The sequence below is a fragment of the Capsicum annuum genome, chromosome 3, assembly GCF_002878395.1.
Source record: "Capsicum annuum cultivar UCD-10X-F1 chromosome 3, UCD10Xv1.1, whole genome shotgun sequence".
NCBI lineage: Eukaryota > Viridiplantae > Streptophyta > Magnoliopsida > Solanales > Solanaceae > Capsicum > Capsicum annuum.
The window spans coordinates 34145543-34172717 of NC_061113.1; the positions used below are offsets into that span (position 1 = coordinate 34145543).

General features: G+C 36.1%; 1 protein-coding gene across 2 annotated transcripts; it reads right to left on the bottom strand.

Annotated features, from left to right (window-relative positions):
* Positions 1-1417: 1417 nt before the first annotated feature.
* Positions 1418-19647, bottom strand: LOC107863973 (protease Do-like 2, chloroplastic). Of its 2 annotated transcripts, none has more exons than XM_047409284.1 (21): positions 19351-19647; positions 17897-18076; positions 17280-17330; positions 14816-14889; positions 13311-13374; positions 12360-12404; positions 10837-10944; positions 10141-10218; positions 9241-9307; positions 8958-9016; positions 8310-8409; positions 6023-6102; positions 5114-5170; positions 3723-3826; positions 3198-3285; positions 3025-3110; positions 2877-2934; positions 2720-2791; positions 2361-2411; positions 2172-2232; positions 1418-2088 (listed from the first exon to the last, which is right to left on the bottom strand). In XM_047409284.1, the coding sequence occupies exons 1-21, from the start codon at positions 19489-19491 to the stop codon at positions 1841-1843; spliced, it is 1872 nt and encodes a 623-aa protein (XP_047265240.1). In that variant the 5' UTR covers positions 19492-19647; the 3' UTR covers positions 1418-1840. The 2 variants fall into 2 exon arrangements, with proteins under 2 accessions (XP_047265240.1, XP_016565689.1); XM_016710203.2 differs by having other exon boundaries at positions 2877-2901; positions 19351-19646.
* Positions 19648-27175: the final 7528 nt, after the last annotated feature.

Genomic DNA, 27175 nt, shown 5'->3' on the forward strand with positions numbered 1-27175 from the left:
TTAACCCACATTGCCCAGGGGGACTTCTGGCCTCTTTGAAAATTGTGCATTTTATGTTTGGGTGAGGATATCACACGCACAGGCAGCTTCATAGTGGAGATAAATATAAGAAACTTTAGTGAGTTAAAAGTTCTAATAGTGTTACTGTTGGCTTTACGCCAAGGAAGAGCCTAGCAGCTGACTCTTAGTACTTATTAGGATATCACACATTGACTTTCACGCTTTATAGTATGGATTCAATTGATCTCAAATTATTCATTATTAAGTTAGAGAGATGTTCGACTTCACATGTCTACTGAACAGTTAAAAAGGAGCAAGACCAGTTAATGGAGGTGTTGTAACAACTTGTGAATATTTTTCCATGGAGACGAACCCCTCCGCCAACCATCTAGTTGCAATCCTCCCCTTAACCTTAATCATGCTTAAGATATGAAATTGGATACTTCTTACCCCAAAAGTCAATAAATTAAAGAGTGAGTTGTGATTTTCTGGCAAAGCAAGACTGAGTAGCTCACCTAAGGGTTCAAGCCTTTCAAGCTTTCAAATTCTTGCTTTCATTCTACCATGATTCAGAGAATTGGAATCCTATTGAATCAGCTTTTGGGAATAGAAGGGAAGGAGAATATACCAATGACCTTGTTGCAGGGGAAAAAACTGAAAAACTGGGGATGACAAGGTTCTTAATCAATGATGAGGCACTGCCGCTGTTGTATTTACTTGCATTTATTTTCTGTTTTGTTAGTATGTTTTGATGGCATAGAATCAATAGTTGACAAGCATAAAATAGAATAGAAAGAAGGCTCTTTGAACAACTCTGGTACTACCTCATTTGCTTGCATTTCTTTTATGTTGTTAGCATGTTTTGCTGGCATAGAATCAATAGTTAGACAAACACAAACAGAGTAGAAAGAAAGGCTTTTTGAATGACTATTACTATCTCATCCGCTGCTCTGGCTAATTGTTCCCCCTAAGCTTTCCAAGTGTGATTTCTACCTGATGTATGGTTGTACGTAAGAGCATATCATTTGAAGTAGATTCTTCTTTTAATCAATTCCTAAACTATTTTTCGCGCTTCTTCCAAAGCTTAGGGCTTTCTGGATGTAGATGATGATATATACAGAGATGAATCTTCTACATATCATAGAATGAAGTAGCACTTGTTTAGATAAAATCTGCCGAGTCACTCATTATGATCTTCTACATCCTAGGACTTCCCGTTCCGTCATCTAGCTTATGTTCTTCATGTAGCATTGACCGAATGACTATATTCTGAAACTATTCAGAGAATCACTGTGAAAGTACCTTAATCCCTCCAACCCAGCGCAGTCAAATAAACTAACTAGACCTTAAAGTGCACAATGTGAACTAATGTTTTTAAATTTTTCCTAGGAATGATGTTTTACATGAATAGAACATATTTGCGAAACGACGGAGCATCTGCTTTATAAATTGTGGTCAACATTGAATCGTATCAATTACAAAACATGAATAACAAAATGAATAAGTAATGAATCAGGCTAAAGGGTTGCACACCCTCTGGACTACACCAGGTCAAAATCTCAGAGAGACTACATGTTTCCTACAGGTGAAAAAAAATGTGCTATGCCTAATGTACAAACCTCCGGACATTATTTCACTTCATTTGTATAGAACATTGTTATCCATGTTGGAGGCCAATCTTGCAATAGCTTTGACAAAGGAGACAGGCAAACTAAACATCTGCCATACAAAGTCTGCATGGTCAGTGTTGCCTGATCATCGGTGTTCTTGTTCCTGTGAAATATGAAGAAACAATAGTTCCAAATGAGAAGCTGAGATTGAACAACTTCACATGTCATGATCAAGCCCAAAGAAGCCCGTCGTAACCGAATTCTGAATTAGAAACTGGACTATCACCAAATTCGTGTTGATCGGTTGCTTCATCTGGTCCAATGGAATCAATATATGGTTCCAAGAGATCCAATGATCTTTCAGCTGGAATGCCATAGTCTTTAAGAATACTAGATGACGCAGATGATGCTGCCTCCCTTTCTAGAACAACCAGAAAGTTGTCTTCAAATTCGAACACTAGATACTTATCCTTGCAAGCTGCGTGAATATACAAATATGAGCATTTTGATGACTTGAGTTGAAGTGATAAAGCTCAAATGATTATTTATACCAACACTTACAATCCACTAGATGAGCCAAATGGTGAATGTTCCTAATTCGAGTCCCATTCATCTTTAAGATCTGCCAATTGAAATCTCATTCAAGATATTAATAATATAAATGACTGAAAATGGAATTTTGATGTACACGTCAATTATTCTTCTTGAAGCAACTGTAAGGGATTATAAAATCAAAGTGGAGAAACTTGCCTGCTCATTGCTTAAATCCTCATACCCAATGTTCACTTCATTTGCCAAGACCTATAAGTAAAATAACGATTAACAACATAGTGTTCTTAGATTTAACCCGTCAGCATCATAAAAGAGCTGGCACTGGGAAAACTAGTGAACTAAGATAAAACCTATATACCCATTTTTTTTCACTTTATTTTTCCCCCAAAGTTTATTTTCCCCTACTCCTGTGCTCCCAGCTCTGGCTCAAGGCTGGGTGTGACAAAAGTTTCAAGCCATACAAAAAACAGCAGGTGACAGATTCTCTCTTGTTTTTCTTTTCTCGACAGAGTAGCTGCAAATTGATTGTCAAAAGATGAAATTTTATCTTAACATACCTGTGATAGTATGACAATCTGTTCCCCTTCGAACTTTGCAGAAGAGTATCGAGCCTTTGTCAATAGTTTTAGCTGACAGAATTCAAAGAAACCAGTTAATTTAAATCACAGGGGAATGCTCGTTAACTTGTGAGCAACATCCATTTATTAGACTCACCCCTATAGTATCTTCACATTCTTCCCTGACAAACAAGAATGAACAATTGCTTGTAAGGCTGAGAATTGGTAGAGCAGGATATATTCAAGATACATGGAAAAGCTTGCCCCATTATTAAGAAAATACAAGGATATCTAATAAAACTTACCCTATTAAGGGTTCGGATAGTGGTGTAAACACCAAGCCAGCAACTATTAAATAAGAAGGTTGACCGCCTTCTATGTGATAAGGAACCTCCAGATGAGAGCAACAAATTTAAATCAATTATACATTGATTTGAGTGATGATCCCAATAAAGAAACTAAGGGTCCGCTAACATACCAAATGCACACGTGGCTTCAAAACTGCTTGAACTTTCAGGAATTCCCCAGCTCTAATAATACCAAGCTCGGCTACATCACCAGTGAACCTGAAAAGGACGAGGTCTTTGTAAACATATAAACAGGAATATGAGCAGACTTTACAAAGAGGGGGTAATATGGGCAGGGAGCATGAGGAAACTCAAATTTATGCTAAGGATCCAGTAGATTATGAGCATTAACCAATATACAGTTCAAAGTCACCAAGGAAATAGATTAAGAGCAGCAAATTTTAATTCAACCCTGATTGTTTAGAAAACGATATGACCCCACTAGCCAAAGAAAAATCAACTCAAGCAGAAACTAATGCAGAAAACAGAGCAACATCAAGGCAGTGTCTTACAAATTGGTATTAGCACTTAACAAGCAGTTCCAAAGTTAGCCATTCAAACTGAAAATGAAGTGAATAATTTTTGTCAACATAGAATTGCCCTGAGGATTATGCTTAAATGCAAATCTAATTTCTCTGGAAGTAATTAAGTTTTACTTTTGACTGATAAGATAGCGAAATGCAATGCGTTCATTTGATCGAAATGGCACTGTCCCTTCACTCCCGACACGAACACCATCAAAGCTAACAATCACGTCTCCCTGAAAAGATGAACCAAGTATTATAAAATTATGTGACGTTACCAAAATAACATCCAAATGATATGGAAAAATTAAACCTTCCAAAGAGAGAGGTATACACAGATGTGAAATAGGTAGGACTAACTAAAATGATCAAATATTCACTGCACTCTCCGTTTCCAAGTTATTAAGCTGGTCCTAGGAAAACACCTCTATCTTTTGTAACATCATCCCCCAACTCAGAAAGGATATTCCTGTCCAATCTCGCATTCTCATTGCATGATCTTCATTTTTTCATGAGGAGACAACTTACGAGGTGTAGAAACACATCTATAGTGCACCATCTCCCCAAACTCCGAAAGGATACTCAGGTCCATCACTCATTCTCATGGATCCATCTTCACCTTTAAATGAAGAGGCTAATTACGAATTGCAGAAATTACATCTGTAGCACACGTTTATCAATGTTGAATAACATAATACAAATGGTACAACTTAATCCTAATCCATACTATAGTTGTTATTGTTGGGAATCATTGTAATACCATGAATAGTGGAATTAGGAAGTCACATTCCATAAGAAGTGTATTTTCAGAATGGTATCCCATAATCCATGGGATTAGAGTCCTGTCATATATGGATCAGGAATCTGATATGTTTGGTCATTTAACCTACATATGAGCAGTTCACTAATATAAAAGAGTACAAAAATATCAAGAGAATAACTTCTTAAGGACTATACTATGGATGTTCTAAAGTGAGAAGGAAGGATCATAAATTTATAGAGTGCTAAACCTTTTTCTTCCATAAAAGATTATCCAAACATGAAAATTTTATATTTTCCTTTTAGGGAAGATGAAGACCTATTTTGGTAAATGTTTTGCCCTTCCTTCAAGAACACAGAAAATCCAAATATGATAAGAAAATCAACGCAAGCACTTAGCAATTAACACATAAAGCTAATTGACAGAAATGAATGCAGAAACAGCAAAATAATGTAGAAATTATCATACTACAGTTTTATGCCAAAAATGATTCAAGATTTTTATTATAATAAATTACTTTCAGCGAGCTTCTCATGAAAAACAATTTAATGTTACGCTTCACAGCTACACATCCATCTCTTTCTTCCCATTGAAAACATTTCTTGTTCTAATGGTCCTTCCATCCATTAACAATTATAAGTTACATTAATAAGTATAACAGAATGAAAGAGTACACTCAAATGTCTTAGAGCAGAATCATGCATAACAGCAAAATAATTAGAAAGTCAGAAAAGACTCGTGAATAGTAATAAATGGATGGTACCTCTTTCAAAACATTGCTAACATCAGAAGTAGGCTCGATTTTCCGTACGAGTACACCCTGCAAACCGATTACCCAGAATGTATTAAACAAGGACATTTAGAGATTAGTGATGAAGCTCTCCATACAAACTTATCAGTAGAAACTATACTCGACTATCTCAAACACATGATCTGCGCAAGTATCTTCAGTTGACAAATGCAAAATAGATTTGCTTTCAGATGAGGCACAAATTAGAAAATATGATAAAAGGACTCAGATGACTGGTTATATCACCTTATACCACAATTGAATTATTTGAAGGAGTAGACACAGTTAGAGACTTGAATGCTCATAACGGTGCCTCCAACAATACTCAAACAGGGTATTTCCAAACTTTCCACTCAAGACATGTTAGTTATGTGTAGAAAGATGTTTGGCCGGAGGAATCGTCATCAAGAAGAGCTACCTTTGCTCAGCTAAATCCCTGCCCAGATGAACTCAGTTTTCCTAAGTTACCCGCCTAATGACACTTATTCTATTTTCTTTAAATTATCTGTGTAACTGGAGATGGCAGAGGATTTAAGCAATTATACACTTTATCTCTCATATATAGGGCCCTAAAAGGATTGGATGAATTCTAGCCACAACAATCCCCTTAGTCTATTTGTAGGAATTTAGCCACTGGATCCTTCTCCACTCTCACACTATTCATGTTGCTGCAGTACACATTCCCCCTCTAGTATTAACAAAGTGATTGAGGACTTATACAGTTCAACTGAGAAATAAGAAAAAACAAACAGCTAAATAAAGAAGGAAAAATGGTTTCATTGGTTCAAATATAAGCAAGGAACCCCAGAAAGAAAGACATCTGTTCAAAAAGCTTATGCAACTAGTGAGGACTTCTCCGTATATCTAGGCACAAATCCAGACCTCATTCGAAGAAACTCTCAAGCAGGCACGTAGTGCTGGATTCTCCAATTTTTGCAACAATACTCCAAGGCAAGGAAAACCTGAAATCACAACAATGTTAGGTAAGCTGTTGAAAACCTACAGCCAAAAGAAGCTTCCAAATCATATGGAGCACAGGTAGTTCTTTAACACATAAGGATGGGACTAAAAAATTAGATAGACTACCGTACTGTACTGTACTGTGCTGCAGCTCTAGCAAAAGGAGATTTTAAAAAAAAAAAAGAGGCTTGGAGGCAAGGGGGTTGTTTTGGCAATTCAGTAAAGATGTTGCTGAAATTGGATCAAGGATAATTCTCTCTTCCTTTTTCAGTTAACTAGATATTCGGCTGGGAGACAATCTTCAAGCTTCTGAACACAACTAAATGTCAAATTCACTATGCAATAATGTTGTTTATAAATGAATTCACCAAATAATAGAGAACAAAACTAGGCACCAGATAAATGAATGAATGGTTTGCAGTCACCAATAAAGAATCAACAAATTAGTAACTAGTAGAAAATTTTACCAATTAAAAGTTTGGAAGTAACAAATTAAAGCTTCAGCCTATGTTTCACATAAATCATTAAAACAGCCATGCAATAGGCAGGAAACATAGGAACAAGCAATAGTTAGGTAATGCTAGTCTCTATATCATTTTGAGGGGTCACACACCACTACAGAATCGAACAATTTTTGTGCTTAAGAATTAAGGAAGCCAACATAATAAACGAAGCCATCTTTTATAATAAGGCATAGAGGGAAAATAATGACCCCCTCGTCTCCTATTGTCCCACCCATTCTCTCTCGGAAATTAAATCTCAAATTTGTCCCTTTACCAATCATATTTTAAATACTTGCTCCGTATCGAAAATAATGAAAGTGGTTGGAGCAAGAGGGTCAAATGATTTATGATTTGTGTGGATTTAGACATGATTCTTCTTTCATTTTAGATGAAAAAATAAATGCTAAGAAGCTACAAAGAAAGGAATTATGAATCAAAATCATTTATAATTAAAAAAATTTAAGAAAATAAAACATCTCAGTAAAAGATAAAATTCTTTGCTTTCCCTAATTGTGAAAGTGTTGTATAGAAAGGGGACTTTTGAAATTCTTTAGCAAAAACAACCCTTATAAACCCACCCTTGCTTATCTTACAAAATCAAGAAGCAACTGAGCTTGCTGTCAGATAAATGCCCATGACTCAGAACTGAAATGCTTAAAAAGGAATTATGAATCAAAATCATTTTTTATTATAAATATTTAAAAACTAAAACATCTCAGTAAAAGATAAAACTCTTTGCCTGCCCTAAATGAGATAGTGGTGTATAGAAAGGGGCACATGGAGTACCTACTTTTGAAATTCTTTAGCAAAAGGCCCTCATAAGCCTACCGTTGCTTATCTTATAGGCCCAAGAAGCATTACGACAAACAACCATGGTTCAGAACTAAAATGCTTAGGTCCCTCATTTGCAACCAACCCACTATGACAGGCTGACAACAAGCACAAAGTACTTAAGTCTCAAATAAGAGCATATGAGCAGCAGCTGCAACAAGTTGGTTAAGTTCCCAAATAACTTTTATTCAAAGCCTAGAACTGGGCATATCTGTACATGCAACTCAAAAATGTTTTAAAAAATGGATCTTGGACCTAACTTAGTCCCAAAATCTAGTTCATGAGGTGAGAACTATCCAAGGCTATATAAGGAGACAACATCACATTCTCTTAATGTGGACACTCCCCTCCCAAGAATTTGGGAGCATAAACAATATAACATGGGCTCCAATAACTGAGTAAACCAAGAATATGGATAGTTTTGGCTTTGATACAACGAAAAGAAAATAGACATTGGGCCTAATTCAACCCAAAAGGCTAACTCATAGGCACGGATTGCTCAAAACTTTAAGGATGCAATAACCCGTTGCCTCAATCAATGTCGGACGGTCTAACAAAAAGTAAGTTAAAAACACTAATTATAGTCGACATTTGCAGGTTTTGAATAGATTAGTTTTCTTTCCAAACTTCAAAAGTTCAGATATTTAGGTTGGCGCATGTGAAAACCTAATCACAGGATTCAAACCCAAGAGGGTTGAATTGAGAGTTCTTTCCCCATGTTTTACCCAGTGGTCAATAGGTGTCATTTTGGAAAATCAAAATTCTTGTATACCAAACTGAATACGAAATTGGAAAAGAGTTTGCAGAATCCTAGACATTTAGGTAGTTCTCCAACATGACATACATACTTTCACAAAAGAAGGAGAGAGACTCACCATTGTACTTCCCGTTCCTTTCGTAGTCTTCAAGAAAATGAGACACTACTGTAGTTGGGATAACATAACCAATATTCTCCACCTCATCTGACCTGTAAACCTAAAGGACTTGTCTTGTGAAAACATAATCTTAAAGAAAGCACAAACTTCCAAAAGAACCTGATATAAAACATGTGAATCCGGAAAAGATTCAGCAGATTGTCAAAGAAGCATCAAGATGATAAAAATGTTTTTCAGGGGGCAATGCACAAGACAGATGATTCATGGTCTGATCAAAGGGCCGAAGATATGATATCTGGTTTCAGGAAATTTGAACTTCTAAAGTAGAACATGTATCAAGAAAACATTCAAATAACTTTAACATCAATTACCATTCCCCAGTTGCCCCATGGTATATTTATGGGTCTGCATTGAGGCAAGATTTCTGGCTAGCTTCAAAAGTTGACTTTCGCAAACAATTATTATAACAGTAGCGTAGAATGAAAAACTGGGGCAATTAAGTAACAAAAACAATTTGAAGTTGAAAAGCAAAAGCTGCTCTCGAATTTTGATATAGACTTTATATTTTACAGACCAAATGGTAAATCCAAAAGACGCCAGAATTTAGTAATATGACAATAGCATTATCAAATTCTAGCAAAAAACTACCTGAAATGCCACCCCTATGCACTCTCCATCATCATTGAATGCAGGACCGCCACTATTACCTAAAACAGTTGCTATTAGTAGCAGAAACTACAGTTAAGGGAGAAAACACAACCCCATGATCCTCGTACAAGCACTAGCAAGAAGTTATGAAACAAGTTAGATTTTGTTTTTCTTTATTTCTTTTATATTTATAAGGTATAAACAAGTTAGATTAATAGGACCAAATTTCTTGGGCATGCTTAGTGTGATAGAGCAACGTCACATCATCAATGTCCATATTTACCAGGATTTATTGCTGCATCTATTTGAATGCCGAGAAGCTCAGATGATCCATGAGCATATGATGTGACCTAATGACGAAGACCAATATATAAGTTAGCACAAGTGTGTAACATGTACGTCAACAAAATACTATATTGTCATTTATCTAGGAGTAAAAGGGAAGATTGCCTTATTTTCTAACAATTTTCTCACATATCATCTCAAAACCAACTATAAGGAAGCGGCTGACTTCTTTTTCTGTCATAAGTCGAATATGAGAGCCACTAAACTCTAACTGTAACCATAACCTCTAAAAAGTGGGCAATATAAGAAACAAAACAATAAAACGTAAAAGAAAATTAAAAAAGAACAAAAAGTAATTATTATCACAAAGAAGAATGGATATTCACCATAGTACCTAGCCTCCATCAACATGCTAAATTGCTGGAGGTCATTTATGGAATGTCATTTTGACCACTGAATGCAATAAAATATTTTGCACATTTTAGTTACGGCTGACCGCTGGCGACCCTAATCTATGGTCAACGAACTGCCTTAAGTTTATGTTCTAGTTTTGGACGGAGATGCAACAATTTGTGTGGTATCTCTTAATTGTTTCTATACCATGTCAGTTATAAATATTGAGAAAATCATGTACCATTATTTATGGAGGGTCCAGAGTCAAGATTTCACAGTTCTTCAAACTCTAGAAAACCACTAATCTTCAATTTTGATGTGGTAAGAGACATAGCAATCATAATATAATTATCGAGATGGTGTACCAAGCACATGACAAATGAGCAGAACTGGCGCATAGAGCAATAAAAACTTTTAATGAAGATAAAAGACTCAGTCACCGCCTGGTTGTACAGACAAAATGATGCAACATTAAACTGAAAAACAAACAAAACAAAACACAAACCTCTACTCTTGATACCACCCCCTTGGTCACAGAAATGGTATCTCCTCCAAGTGGATAACCAACAACAGTTACAGCATCCTGCAAGTCAGAAGTAACTTCCACTTAAGAATAACACCTATATAAATTGCAACATTACTGGGCAGATTTAAGTTTGGTAATTAAATAAGAAGTCAGGAGTTTATCTGAGATTCAATTGAAAACAACAATTTAAGAATAAGAAAATAGTTCAGCAAACTTCAAATGACATTTATATACACAACACACACACACACACACACACAAATATGGCACTAAGAGGTTTTACACTGTTTATGAGCCAAAAATTAGTTATTCCTAAACAGTCAGCAAGTTCTCCAAGCAAATATTTACCAAATTTCATGTAGATTTACTATTATTACTTGTTACCAAATAATTATATCCGAGGAAAACTAAGCGTCAACAACTTAATCTTCAAGCTTAACATAATGCCAGACTGCTGTAATGATAACACACACAGAATCATTCATATCAGAAGAAATCTCAACCCAATGATAGAACATTAGCAAATCCAAGGGATATTCCTCCAGAAACAAGTTTGATTGGCAGACGACAGATGTTGTATGTAACAAACTTAACATAAACGAGAAGGCAAATCTTCCAAAGACATGCATATAACTTGCTCCAGAACTGATCCATACAGAGGAATGTGAGATGCACCTGTAGATGAGGCAAGTGTCCAAAGTGGAGGGGCTCAGCTCCTTTCCAGAAATCCTTGTTTTCCACAGTTAGCAAGGCTATGTCACACTCCACTCCTCTAGCTAGAACCTGCATTCGATAGATGTTGAAATTAAGTACCAAAACTCAATGACATTTTAGCACTTTTGACACGACTTTAATCTTTTCAATGAACTGGTCTAGTGGTCTACATGTAGTCATCTCTCACTTAGCTTCCGGTTATCGTAAAAGAGATCTTGTTAAGAGTTATTCCTGGAACCAAAAACCAATTACATTATATAAAGTTAAGACACTGCTTTTCATCTATAGAGATTAATTTTTCAAAGACCTGGCCTATACTCACCTAGCCTATGATTCTCAACATCATAAAAGAGATCTTGTTAAGGAATACTTGTAACGTCCTTTTGTTCCATATATAGTCTAACATTTAGCAGGCATCATTAAATGCAATGTCTTAATGTACTTACTGGTTGTCAAGACTGCAAATTCAAATTTATTAATTTCTTTGCAAAAGAAAAAAAAATAGAAGGGACCTATTAAATACTTTTGTGTGTATATACATATATATATATATATATATATAACCAGGAGGGGCCTATTTAATTAATTTATCAATTGTTTAAAATTGGAAAATTTCAGGAGCTCCAGCACAGATGACTCTTGCATATGCAGAGGGTAAGGAATGGATCCACTGACAACTAGAAGACCGTAGTTTCCTTTTAAAAATAAAAAATAGCACAAGCCCCAGATGAAACAGAAACTTATAAGCAGCAGTTAGCATATCTCTTCCACTGGATTTGGTGAAGTTAACGTCTTCCGTTCACATCTAAAGATCAGGCACAGTCTCAACTCAGATAACTTGACCACACCATAATGTATAAAGTCAAACAACAGACCAGTAATTTTAGCCGGTGATTAAACCACATTGAAAAGAGTAAAACAAATCCATGTGATACCTATTTTCACATCCAGTATGGCTAATTAAATAATAAAATTCTATTGTTTTATTTATAACTATACTAAAACCTGGAACTGCACCATTTCATCTGGGCGGTGATTAAAAAAAATTGATTTCTTTTGATAAAGAGCTAATTGAAGCTCCACAAGTTTGTTTAAAGGAAAAAAAATAGCAAGTTTTCTATCTTTAGCAACATCTTAATTTCCATGGGCATAATATGTCCATCTTATAGATGTAATCATAATACCAGATGCAATTTTGAATAAATTAACTGGAAGCTCCAAATTTAAGTTGCAACACACAGGAAATATAATTATCGACTAACTAAACTAACCCAATGAGCCCTATGCTAAACCGGCAAATTGGGTTGGGCCACATTTCACCAGACCCCAAGTGAATGTTTTGGTTTAGATCAGCAAACAGTTGGTCTAGGTATTTTTATCTACCTGACTAAGTTTGCATAAAGACTTCTATCCAATAAAAAGGGAAGATTTACAAGAAGTACCCAGGTAATATAGGCATTCATAAGTTATCACAAAAAGCATACCTTGGCAACATATTTAGTGTCATCTCCCCTTCTCTTCACTTTAACCTGCCACCAAAAAAGTCACTTCAGCTAAAAGTGCATTCTATAACTACATATGCTAAAAAAATTGACAACAATGTGGGTAAGAAAAACCTTCAAAACTTCAAGAGGCCTCCACCACTTATGACTAGCAAGTTAGATGTCATTTAGAGAACACTGAGTAATAAAAGTATGGCTTGAAAATGGACCTTGATGATTAGGTCGGATATATTTTTTCTGGGCTAGATAACCCAAATGCGACCTCTTTAAGTTTCTTTAAAGCCAAATTTCATTTATCTAGGACTTAGCTAAATGCGTCAACGTTCTTTTTTATGTCAAGTTCCTTTTGCTTGGGGCAGTCCCAACATCCCTATCATGTAATTAGAGAGAAGAAGGCACAGAATTTTCATTTACCATACTGTTTCCATCCACTTAGATTTCCTTAACAGCAAGGTTTTTTGGTGAGTGACCAAAAAAGGCTGCCCCAGAACTTTGGTCTAGTGGTGAAAGCACGGTGTATGATGTATGGGTCAGGCCCACGTCATACGCTCAACTCCTGCCACAAACAAAAGCCTAGCATTTAAGTGGAGAAGGATAAAGGGTTGGCCTATTATCCACCAAACTCCGAACCTTGCCGCCACTAGACCTTCAGGATTTCTTGGCTATCAAAAAAAGAAAAACATTATGATTCACTGGTCCTGATATCCAATTGTCATGACAGCGTTTGCTCTAGTTCAAGGGCTTTGTATTATATAATGAAGAAAAAGGTTTCTAGAGAAATATTTTCCGTTATGATAAAAGAACTATTATTCTATAAAGCTGATTGAGAAAACTTCCGGGTTCCTTTCATTCAAAGAAGAAGGGAGGAGAAAGACAGTCACATAGAAGTCAGTTAATGGGAATATTTTCTACAAAGCAAAGGCAAAACTTTACCTGGGTACCATGTTCAACACAATGTGCATTTGTCAGGAGTTTCCCATCACCAATCATGAAAGCACTGTACAGAGCAAACAGCAGTCAGAATTTTGGACCCTCCCAACTCCCTCTCCTAAAGATGTAATACATACACACATTTTTGTTGGTCAAGAGATGTAATACATACACAAAAAAAAGTGAATTATTGTACAAACCAGAAGTTCTTCATAATTAATTAACAGGAACCAACTTCAGTCCACGTCCCATGGTTAATATTCTAGTAGCCAAAAGTAAATAACTTTTTTTTGAGAATTAGTTAATAACTTTTTTAAAGAGATATACTTGAGAATCTTAATTAACACGGAGAAAAACAGGCATTAGCAGATGTAGCAACATAACTCTAAACTACGATATTAATATACATCTGATATATTCTATTCTATGAAGGAGATAATTTCATTTCAATATATAAACTATTAAAAAAGTAGAGATCATCATTCAAAAACATTCTTCTTTAAAAGACATGATTATTTACAAAGAGCACCCAATCTTTAACAACAATTGACATCTCAAAAGTGCTCCAAAAATTAACTTTTTCTGGATAAGTAACACTAAGACCCTCGTCTACACGAATATTGTAAACCCCTTATAACTACAAGTATGATATAGAATAACCAAAATATAATTTTTCTACTGATACATGTAAATTATTTCTACTGAAATTCTTTTCAAAGGTCGCCCTATTATGCTCGGAAAAACTTTAGTTAATGCTTCAATAGTCAGTACTCCCTCCATTCAAATTTAGATGAACCATTTCCAATTTGGGACATCCTAAAATGTTTGACACCATTAGACTAATAATATTGACTGGGAGTCTTGGAGTAGCAGGTAAATTTTCTGCAATGTGACCAGGAGGTCACGGGTTCAAGCCGTGGAAACAGCTTCTTGCAGAAATAAGGGTAAGGCTACGGACAATAGACCCTTGTGGTCCAGCCCTTCCCCGAACCCGGCATATAGCCGAAGCTTTCGTGCACCGGGTTGCCCTTTAGACTAATAATATTATTGCATACAAGTAGCATAACTTTAAGTAATTTAAAATGATTTAATTATAAATGTTACAAATCTTGATGTGGTTTTTTCCTTATGAAACTAACTTTCGACCTGTTTAGTCTATATTTTCTTCTACTACCACTAACATAACAATTATGTTAAATTGATATCTTACACTCCGTGTATAATCAAACATTACCATATAAAATGTGATGGAGAGTGAAATTCTTTTTCTTGAGATTATTCATTATTATAAAGTCAATGCGACAATCTATATATGTAGATCTTTCACTAGGCACAATATTTGTGTGCACTTATCCTCTATCAAATTCTATCTTCTATGTATAATTGCAATATAATGAGAATAAAATGCCTTTAGGCCCAACTGGAAACTACTCTTTGCAGGAAATTTTACTTTTTCTTAGAACTTTTAAAGCAAGTACGAAAGCTGAGAGAAAGCAGGAATTGCATGCCTTCCAGTACTTGCAAATTGTCTTTGTTTCTGCCATGGGAGGGAATAATCTGGAGCAGTGTGTGTACAGAAAACCTAGAGATAAACATAATGGAGAGGAAAAAGTGAGTCCATTACATTTTAAAGTTATCAAAATCCAATTGCACATGCAGATATATGTGATGTGACTATTCATATTGTTGATATACTCTCTGATGCTAAAAAAAAAAAAAAGAAAATTGACATTCATTGGTTTTGCAGTTCTAGGCACTCTACACAGCATAACAGCAGAAGTATATAGAGGTCAGTAGTTAGTTTCACATGGTACATTTACATTATTCCAACTGAAAGAACTAAACCATTTAGTAAAAAAGAAATTGTTCTAGGGAGGTACAAGACCATATATCCTTAAAGGCTCAGAAACCTATATCCCGCCCAAGCCTTGTCACAAGCTTAATGTCAAGTCCACAGCGCAGCCAAATTCAAGGGCTAGTTTTTGGGCAGCAAATGGTTCCCATAAAAACTTGTACCCAATTTTAACATCAAATTTAACAATCAAATTATTAAATATTTATCATCTCTTATAGCAATTATAAATTATAATAAACGAAATAAGTTTAGTCTATTTGAGAATGCATGTGATCTAGAGTAGACAAGTTAATAACTATGAGCACACAATGATAACAAGTAAATAGCTACAAAGTAGTCTAACATTATATAATTGTTTCCTAATAACCTTTTAAACCAATCTAAATAAAATATCAAAAGGCAAATTACTTTCAAATGAATAAATCAATAATATGACTAATATCAAAATGATGGCCAGAAGAGCCAATCATGGGCGAGCTGAAGGTTATTGCTTTTGTTCAAGACCAACTTGTATTTTTTGGCAGGGTCTGATTTTTGTCCAAACCCAGTCCCATAAGGATAAACAGACGTTTCAAATCCTTATTTGCCGGGAGGGATTACGCAGGTCGCCCGAGGTCCCATCCCATGGACATCCCTAAACTTTAGGATTGTAGACTCACTATAAAATATTTTTGCTCTGTATGTACCAACTATTAATAGGAACAAAAATGGTTTAAGTGAGTTTTGGAATTGGCCTCCCCTGTATCAGCCTTGACCCCCTCTATATAAGCTATGAGTTCATTAACAACAACAACAACATACCCAATGTAATTCCACAACTGGAGTCTGGGAAGGGTGGTGTGAACATAGACCTTACACCCCCCCCCCCTCCCCACATTGTGAAGTTAGAGAGGTTGTTTCTGATAGACCTCAGTTCAACTAAAGTATTTCAAAGAAAGTATGAAAAGGAAATACAGTAGTGAAAATCCATGATGAAAATAGAGAAAAGAAGAGTAGCAACAATAAATAAGATATGAGTTCGCTAGTTTTAATCAAATTGACCAGCCCACCTATCTCACATGATCTACCCTTAACTCTTTGTTCATATCTATTTAATTCTTTCTTTTCAAGCCCCAAATATCTTTTTTCAATATCATTTCACAGAAATCATCTTCAGAAAACTACTCAATAGAATAAACTTGGCCTAAACAATGTGAAATGATAGATCCTAAACGTATTACAACAATTTTTTTGACTGTAAGAAACATCATATTTTACAAGAGAAATCATAGAATATTATTTATACTTTAGACCTAAGCAAACATTACCTCTATGCCAACAAGGTGAAGGAACAACTGTTAAGAACCTCAAGCATTTAAAAGAGTTTAAGGTGACAAGAAGGGTAGAGCAGCTTGAATTTTTCCAAAATAGATCTTAAAGAATCATAGCCTACATTTTATGTCTTCAATAATGTCGATGTATCCTGACTATCCTTCACTCCGTTTATTAGAATTGTAATTGTTGACAGATTGAATAGAAGTATCGTTTAGTGATTTATCATCATTTCCGTCTCTTCTTCCAATATGTTCATAAACAAAATGAAGTTCCTATATTTCTGATATTTCATGGTACATAAGACTACAATATAGTTAACTTTTTAAAGCTTTTGAGTAGTTAAGATTGGCTTTTAGACCTTAATCCTAAAATATTGAAGGTCAACTTATGTCGAATGCAAGAGATACTGAAACATAAAAAGAGGGGCCAAGAACAGTTTTTGCTTGGGCTAGCATACAATATTAAGTCAGATTATGTTGTTTTCAAGATGTACATAACCAGATATGGCTTGGGCATCAGATAACAGGAATTTAGTCTCAATTTTAAAAGCAGCACTGGAGAGATCACTGAGCGAGGATGAGCTAAGATCAACAGTTTGCTACGGGTTTTAGTAGTAAGGGTCACTATAGAATGTGGGTGGGAGTTAAAGGTTTAACTCTCAATAAATAATAATCTTATAAAGGGAGAAAAAGGATAAAAATCAGTAAATCAATGAGCAAAGTAAAAAAGAAATATGAGCTTCAAAGAAGAGGCCTCAAAAAGAAATGAGCGTATAAATATTTGTCATTTAACCACATACTTACCTTCACAACTGCATTAAGAAAAGCTGCATCTTCAATGATACCAGTTTCAACCTGGAAAAGAAAATCAACTTAGATAAAGTGGTATAGAACAACTAAAGACAACATGTAACTTCTTTTCTGGGACATGACAAAGTGGAAAGGACTTACCTGCACCAAAACAATATAATCAATGATATAACTATTAAGGATGAAAAAAACAGGTGAATAGAAGCTAAAATGGAAAGAAAATTGAAGTATCAACATCCAAGTGAACTTTGATCCTATGCCTGAGAACAGTCCAATAACTAGAAAAATCAATCTCAAGAATATTGCTGCTGTCTTCTAGCACTGCCAAAGGACAAAACAAAAGCAAAAAGCAGAAGAAAATGCATATGGTATCCAACCAGGCAAATTAATGACTCCTACGTGCAGATCTAGAACATCACAGTGTGATCAAAGTATGGAAGAATCAAAGCATGAGAAGAATAAAAAGGCTTTTCAGGTTCTCAACAGCCCCACCACCACCATCCTTCCCTTGTCACCCTGCTATTTCTTCTTAACAACTCTCTCATGAATGAGAAATAAAAACAGACACAAAGACAACAGAAACAGAAGAGGTATTACGACTGTCAACGTACCTGCAGCTCCTTTGACTCAAATGGAGCTCCCTTCCCTACTCCTTTCCTCTGAAGACCAGACGATTTAAATGCAGTTAATTGAGATTGTCCCGTTTCATTTTTGTTGCTTCTGCCATCTTTATTTGCTAAATGCCTTTCATCTTTTGATCTCCATCGGAAGTTCTGTTTACCAACTGCTTTCTGAATCCATCCTTTGCTTGTTAGCTAAAATCTTTACTCATGAACAAAAAGAAAAATACCTTTTTCTAAATTATAACACATTAATGTGACATGCGGCACTGCCATATATATTGAAAACATGAACACATAAGAGCAATTCAGTCTGTATGAATCATCAAATTTACATGGGAGGAACTAACAACAACAACAATTGTGTGTTTCCTTCACAAAAATCCTTCACGGGTTATACCTTTTTCATCCAAGTGAGAGTATAATTTGTGAATCCCAACTTCCCTAGATATCTTATAATCTTTCTATCAGCTATAGTCCTTCACATTTGGATATTGGAGAATATAGTCATGTCACATCCTATGCTTATATCTTTCTAGTGTCAACCAGGAGCGGAACCAGGGTACAGCAAGTTCGTTGAAAATTCACACTATAAATATAAGGTCAAAATTAATTTTACGTATATATAACAAATACTAGATCCCCTTGATTGCTTCGTGTGTTTAATTTTTTTATATTTTGAACCCCCTTAATGAAAATACTGGTTCCACCACTGGTGTCTACTACCTAGCAAATAGCAATAAAAGCATTTGTGTGCTTTCTTACAAAAATCCATTGAACCCAAAATCTTGAACTTCTCTTCATTTGTCATTTTTAGCACTAACCTCGAGCCTGTGTTGCTCGGACCCTTCAAAATGTCAGCAGGGGGATGTGGATGTTGGGTTCTCCAAAAGTAGTGTATACTTGGAGAATTTTGGAGAATCCGACACGAGTGCGCATCGAAGGTGAAGAGTCCGCACAACTTAGCCTCGACCAGTGGTGAATTTATATGGTAAATTGTGGGGCACGTGACTCTCCATAAGCTAGGTGTTTTATGTATATATTATCTAAAATTGATATAATATTATCTGATGTCATCTCATCCATGCTACAAGAAGGCTAAAATGGTGCATTTGATTGAATGTTGGGGATCAATTCCCATTTATGCATTTATTTTTTGTTGTTGTTTTAGTGGCTGCACCATGTTCTATAAATGCTAGATTCACCTCTGAGGTCTTGGAATTTATGATATTAGTAATTGTAAACGTAAACTTGGTACTACTGTCTTGAACACCAATGGAAAGAACAAAAGGGACTAATGTCAAATCATAAACTAATATGTGGGCATTTTCTAAAAGTGAACTGTCAGAAAAGCAATAAAAAGAACCGAGATTTGGAACAACTGAAATTAAAATTAAACAAGTATTAATAGAGAAAAAAATGAAAGTATGTAGCAATAAATTTACCTGAGAAGGGGAATGAAATGATGAATTTTGATGTAAAGCTTTAGGAATAAATAAAGAAGACGAAGAGGACAGGCGGTGAGATGTTAAAGAGGAGAATGAAGTGCCGGCAGTGAACCAACAAGCTGCAGCTGCAACTGCCATCTATTACTAACTAATGCACCAAATGCAATTGGACAACCAGTGAAGAGTGAAGACTAATAACAGGAAAATGTAGTGTTTCCTTATCCTAAACTACTCTACTTATTCGCAACCCTTTTGAGTTTCATTATGCTGTCAAACACATATCCCTAACTTAATTGATTTTTTTAGCTTTAGATCCAAATTATCAAGGATTTGAGTTTTTTTAACCTAAATATCACTTATTACTTATTAAAATATATCTCAAATAAAAAGTATACAATGAATAATTTGGGTATTAAATATTTTTAAAAAAAATTATATATTGATAGATAATTAATAATAATTCAGTTAAAAAACTCAATCAATTGATAATTATCTTTAATTTGATTTTCTCTTGCATTGTTTCGCTTTTATGTTTCAAATTTGTTGAGCAAGACATTCTTGTCCTTTTCGTAGGAATTTTTGGTTAAATGGCCTATTAGCCAAATTTTCTCCTTTTTGTACTCTTCATTTTTCATCGTGATTTTTTTCATCTTTTCCCTCCTCCGATCATTGTTCTCCATTATCATATTGTGGTCCTTCAATCTCCGACCATAGATTGTAGCTATCCAGCGTGAATCCTTTAGTTTATTTAGTTTCTTTGCTTTCGGAGGTTCTGCATCGTTAAAGGTTTGTAGTATTGATTTAATATTGTAGTGTTTTTAGATTGCGATTAGGTTTTTTGTGTTGAATTTGTTTAAATGCGCCAATATTATGCTAATTGTATATGTTTTGCAAAGTGATTTAAAAAGAAAAACTTTGTAAGATATTATGTATAGTTTGAAGTCCTCCCATTTGCAATAGAGTATTATGCTCATGTGCTTGTACTTTTCGTGAATTTTTCTTTTCTTAAGTATTCAAAATTTTGCACATGGTGGATTAGAGTTTTTAATCTATGAATTGAGGTTTTTTTCAATGAAGTCTCATGTTTAGTGATACTAGCGTGGATCCTTCAAAATCATTTACTCGTATTAGAGCAAAAAAGCTTCAAGATTTTCAAAACATGTTTGCTAGGAAAAAGGCTTAGAGGAACTTGAAGGGTGTCAAAGGAAGGCATTCAATTTATGAAAGGTGAATCGATGTGAAGAAGGAGAAGAGAAGAGAGTGAAACAAAGTCCTTTTATTAAGGACATATTTGTAAAAACAAATTGTCATTTTATCTTCTTGAGGACATTTCCTTATTTTGCATGGGAGTTTTGATGAATATTGACATTTTTGAGAAATTATATTTTCTTAGTAAATTCCCTTAAAGAAATTAGTGAAGTAATTAGTGTAGTTAGTGGGTTAATTAGTGTTGATTTTGAAATTGTTAGTGAACTTTTGATTTGATTAATGGAAGAATTACCCATTTGTGGTTCAGTTTCATTGATTGTTCAAGTTTGAATTTGTGTTTTGAGTGTTGAAATTAATTGAGAGGAGAGGGTATCAAGTCCCTTGTTGCCCATAATTTCAACACTTAGATACTACTCCAAATATTTATTTATTTTTTTTTGTCTTCTCTTTTTCTTGTTTTCCCTCTTTCGATTCTTATCATTTTGGTAACAAAGGCCTAGGTTAAGGTTTGTTTCCACAAATCTTAATCTTGGGATTTTGACCTCTTAAAAAATCTCAAAAAAAAAATTATCTTCCAAAAATTTCAAAAAAAAATAAACTTTTTTTTATTTGTTTATTTGACACTAGATCTTGATTTCCTTGTATATTTTTAGCCTAAATCTCGACTTTCGTGCGATTTTGAGGTGTAGAATTGAAGCTATCAGTGAAGGGTTTGAAACTTTGTGGATTTTAAAAAGTGAGTTTATTTTTGGCTTGAAATTAAAGGCTAAATATTAGTGAAATTTGTTCGTGGCGTTGAAAGAAATATGTAGGTGAAAATTTTATTGAATTTGGAGTTGCAATGAAGAAGATATGAAGTTGTGAATATTGAGAGTTTTGTTGGTGTTCTTGAGATTGTTCATCTTGTTCTTGGTCAAAGTATTAGTGGGGCTATTTGTGATTTTTTTTTAAAAAGATTATTTAAAAAATAATAATTTTCACTTCAGCTGTCATGTCAACAGCTGACCCGATCAACCCCGCCACATTAGCGCCATGCGGTTACCACGCAGTAGGGGACTAGACCTGCTACCACATCAGCAGCAGCCAAATAAAAACCCAGCGCCTGTACAGCGCGTGGGATGTATTTCAGAGAGCAAATCTGCTCAGTTTTCATCATTTAGTCCTTTTTTTGGGTCCCAAAACAAAAAAAAAAAACTAAGTGTCCAAATTTTGTGGTTCTAAAACACCCTGGTTTCTGGACCTTAGAAAATTTTCTAAAATTCTGGTCTCTGGACCCAATATGACTCATGGTTGCGAGTCGTATGTTGGGGTACGACTGGCATGGTCTAGTCGTATGCTGACCAGTGTTGGTTGGTGGGATGAATTTTGGTCACTGGAATGGGTACGACTTGAATAGGTACGAGTCGTATGGTTGGATACAGATCGTTTCGTTTGGGTTTTCCTTAGCTTAATCTTAGACTTACTAACTTATGTTGGATCTGAGTAAGTGGCTCACCATGAGCCGTAATTCAAGGTACGAATCATACCAGGGACTCGTATGGTGGACCGTGTTCAATCCTTTTAGGTTTTGATTCTTCCAGGGATACAGGTGAAGGTTATGGATCATATATTTGGATACGACTTGAGTTTGATAAGTCATACCTTGGACAGTGTTGGGTCCAAGGGGGAGTCCAAGGATACGAGTGGTGGGTACCACTCGTACAGGGAGGATGCGACTCGTAAAGGTCAGTCGTATCCCTGTGACAAAATTTTTGTACAGTTTAAGTGAGGACAATCTGGACATTTTTCCACTTATCCTAATAAGGACCCACGACTTATATTCCTATTGGGAGGTTATTTACCCTATTATTCTATTCATTAACACTTAGAAACTCTTCCTAAACACTCTATAATTAACTCAAGAGTTTTTGGGCAAGGAAGCTAGGGATTCAACTACAGGACTAATTTAGGGATCTTGTTGGTGATATCTCTCCTTCTACTTTATCAATTAAGTCATGTTCTCTTCCCTCATTGATAGTTCCAACTAAAGGCATAATTTTATACAATGTATTTATGATTTGAATGTTGCATGATCTTGGGTTTTCCAACATGATTTGGGAGTTTTGGTTTTAAATGCTTGGTTATGGTCTTTCATGTTTTAATTATTCTTTTATATACATTAATTGTGGTTTTGGATAATTGGTTGCATAGGAATGGTTCTTTGATAATGGACTTTAGTTTTGGAAATATTATGCCCCCAATGTGTTTGATAAAATGCCTTTAACAATGTTTTCATTATAATATTGCTTTTTTCAATGGAACTTATACATGGTTAAAACTTGGTAATGGAACTCTAAATGATATGAATGGTTTAAATGATTTTGAACGGATTGAAAAGGCCTTGGTGGCCATGGTTTTGGTTAATTGGAAATCATGTGGGGTACATGGAAATCCCCTAAGGACTGGCAAAGGGTAATACTTGCAAATTATTATTGGTATGATGATACCAATACTGCTAGTCTCAGTTAATAATAATGGAATAATGGTATAGATGGAAAATGGTTTTAATTAGGCTTAAAAGAGGGAGGTGTAGCAAAGCCGCGAAAGGTGAAGGTCCAGGGGGTCAAAACTGAAAACTCATATTTGCAATGTTAGGTTTGGTCCAAGTAACTATGTGCATAATGTCACACTTTATATTTGGGGGATGTACAAGTCATCCCAGGTTTTCTTCCCTGGTTGTTCGATTTCACGCACTGAGGCCTTTCTCTGGATGGTTTAGGATGATAAAGTTACATAACCTAGATAAAGGTTTTAAATGGCATGCTAAACCCGGTCTCCTTTTTCGGCATGGTTATCTATATATGTATAGTTGTGTGCAGATGGATGGTTTTTACTTGGATTTATAAATGGCATTGTTTTATCCTTATCTTGAGTTCATGCTAGAGTTCATCCGCTAACCCGTCTTCGAGCACTATATCCCTACGTTGATGTAGGAATCGGACATTCCACTCTTCCTGCTTAGCGATTCGAACTTCGGGGCCAGCATTTGGATTGAAGTGGTGAGCTTTTATCTATTCAGGAGGCTCCATTTCATGGATGTTATTTCATACTTTGACTTATTTATGGATATTGGTTTTGTCTATGGTTGGGGGCATGTCCCAACTGAATTTTAGTATTCTTTCGGTTAGAGGCTTTGTGGTACTGCTATGGGTTGAAATGGGCGGGGTCGGTATTGGTGTCAGCCTTAATATTGGTATTGGTATTAGGATTGACATCATTGGACATAATTTCCCATTGTTCCATAGTATTTCATTTTAGGATTAATCATATTATGTTTTGGAACTCATTTGGTTATGGCCTGGTTTATGGTCCTTGGTTCAGTATTGGTTTGACTTGGTGATTTGGTTGGTACGATTTGGTGGACGGGTAGACTTGGTAGGGTTGGTTGGGTAGGGTAACGGGGGTGGTCTCCGATTCCGATTGGACTTGGGACAACTATTACGACAATGCCCCAGGTCAGATTGTGTTAAGTTGGTATCAGAGCTTTAGGTTCATGGTCAATTGGGAGTCCACAAAATCGTGTCTGGTAGAGTCTCTTTTAAGGGTATGTAGAGCACCGCACTCATAAGAGAGAGGTTGTAAGGCATTTAGGAATGTTTCACTTTCTTGGTATTTTATTTTCAAGTTTGGGGTCTATGTCCTGAAATTCTTCTCTAATCCTTGGTTGTTCACTTTTCAGATCATGCCTCGATGATCTAGAACACAAGAAAACTCTTCGGTTCTATCTGGGGACAATGTTGATGAGGTATGTCCTACGCCAAGAGTTCGTCTTCGATCTCAGGGTCCTATCGCTGATTATTCTAGAGTTCCTTCGGTTGCTACTAGTCTTTCTCAGGGTGAGGTGACTAATGTGGAATTTCGCCAGTCTATTCATACTATTGCTCAATTGGTTGCTGCTCAGGCTGAGCAGGATGCTTCTGGTGGGTTGTCTGCTGAGGCCACAACGGTTGGTCAGTTAATGAAACTGAATCCTTCTACTTTTACTGGTGTAAAGGTGAAGGAGAATCCTCAGGGTTTCTTGGACAAAATAGAGAAGATATTCAGGGTGATGAAGGCTACTACTGTGGAAAGTGTAAACTTTTTAGCTTATTAGTTCAAGGATGTTGTGTACCAATAGCATGAAGAATGGGATAGGGATAAAGGTGATGTGGAGGAGTCATCCTTATAGGATGTTTTTTCTGGTGCTTTTTTGGATCGTTTCTTTCCTTAAGAGCTAAGGGAAGCGAACATGGAGGAGTTTGTGAATCTTAAGCAAGGAAGAATATTTGTCAAGGAATATGCCTTAAAATTTCATCAGTTGTCAAGGTGTGATCCTGATTTGGTGGCTGACAGAAAGGCGAGGATGAGAAAGTTCACTTTTGGGCTATCTCGGGATTTGATCTTAGAAAGCAAGACTACTTTGCTGATCAAGGATATGGATATTTTGAGGTTAGTTATCTACATGTAGCAGGTGGAGGAAGAGAAGAGGAAACAAGCGGAGTTCAGAGATAGGCAAAGTAAGAGGAACAGGTTTTCGGATCAAGGAGGTGCTTAGTGGCAAGGTGGTCGAGATGGAGGTAAATGCCCAAAAAAGAAGTGGGGGAGTTCTGGTTCCTTCTCTACTATTAGTGCTCCTTACCCGAGGCAGTCGGGTGATAGGTGTCAGCAAAGTGGAGATAATTTCCAGGCACAGAGTACTCAATCTCAGGTGAGTGAGGTTAGTCGGCTTCTTCATGCCCTCCTTGTCAGTTCTGGGGTCGTCTTCCTTAGGGTTATTATGATGAAAGAAGGGACAAGTATTTTAAATCTGGCCATCCAGGCCATATGCTCAAGAATATTCAGTTGGTAAGGGTGCTTTGGGAGAGGTCAAAGCTCCGGGTGCTTCATCTTCTACTATTGCGCCTAGTGGTGCAAATTCGGTGTCAACTCCTACATTCAGTACCGGCACTGGCCGAAATAGGTTGTATGCTCTTGCATCTCAGAAGGAATCTAAGGCATCGCTTGATGTTGTTACTGGTACGTTACAACTCTTTTCTCATAATGTAGGTTGTTTGCTTGATCCGGTGTCCATTCTTTCTTATTTGACCCCATTCATGGCTGTATGTATTGGTTTTGATCATGAGATATTTTTGGATCCTTTATCTATTTCTACCCCAGTAGGTGACTTGGTTATTACTGAGAGAGTCTATAGGGGGTGTGGTATCTGTTGGTGATAGCCAGACTTGGATGGATTCTGTTTGAACTTGATATGGTGGGTCTTGATGTTATTCTGGTGATGGATTGATTACACTCTTGTTACGCGTCCTTGGATTGTCGGACCCATAAAGTTGTCTTTAGGTTTCCTGGTGAACCGTTTATAGAGTGAGAGGGTGGTTTCCTACCTCCTAGGAGGGGTTTATTTCTTATCTTAGAGCTCGAAGGTCAATCTCTGAGGGTTGTCTTTATCACTTAGTCCAGATTAAAAATTCTAACTCGAAAGGTCCTTCTTTCCATTTGATTTTGATGGTAAATGAGTTTCCTGAGGTCTTTCTGGATGATCTTCATTGTGTTCCTCCAGATAGGGATATAGAGTTTGGTATTGATTTGATTTTGGAAAGTCGTCCAATATCTATTCCTTCTTATAGAATGGCTCTGGCTGAGTTAAGGGAACTCAAGGAGCAACTTAAGGATCTTCTAGATAAGGGGTTTATTCATCCTAGTGTATCTCCGCGGGGTGTTGTTGTTCATGCGTAATAAGGATGGTTCCCTTCGGATGTGCATTGACTATCGACAGTTGAATAAGATAACGGTCAAGAGCAAGTATCCTCTTCAAGGATAGATGACTTATTTGATCAGTTGCAAGGTTCCAAGTTCTTTTCTAAGATAGATCTTCAGTCTGGGTATCATCAACTTAAGATTAGGAAGGACGATATTCCTACGACATCTTTTCGTACTCGCTATGGGCACTTTGAATTCTTAGTGGTGTCATTTGTTTTGACTAATGCCCCAGCGACATTTATGGATTTGATGAACAGGTTTTCAGGCAGTTCTTGGATCTTTTCATCATTGTGTTTATCAATGGCATTCTTGTTTATTCCAAAAGAGAGGTGGATCATGCTGATCATCTCCGTGTGGTATTGCATACCTTGAAAAAACAACAGTTGTATGCCATGTTCTCCAAGTGTGAGTTTTGGTTGAATTCTATGACTTTTCTTGGTCATATTATTTCTAGCAAAGGGATCATGGGGGATCCACAAAAGGTGATTGTGGTTAAAAGGTAGCCTAGACCCACGACTCCAACCGATATTCAAAGCTTCTTGGGTTTGTATAGGTATTATTGGTGGCTTGTGGAGAGCTTTTCGACGATAGCTGCTCCTTTGACTAAGTTGACTCAGAAAAAGGTGAAGTTTTCTTGGTCGGATAGTTGTGAGGGGAGTTTTGAGAAGTTGAAAGATAAGCTTACTTCGGCTCTGATTTTGACATTGCCTAAGGAAAGTGAGGGGTTTGTGGTTTATTATGATACATCTAAGGTGGGACTTAGTTGTGTCTTAATGCAACATGGAAAGGTTATTGCCTATTCTTCTAGGCAATTAAAGGTGCCTGGGAGGAATTATCC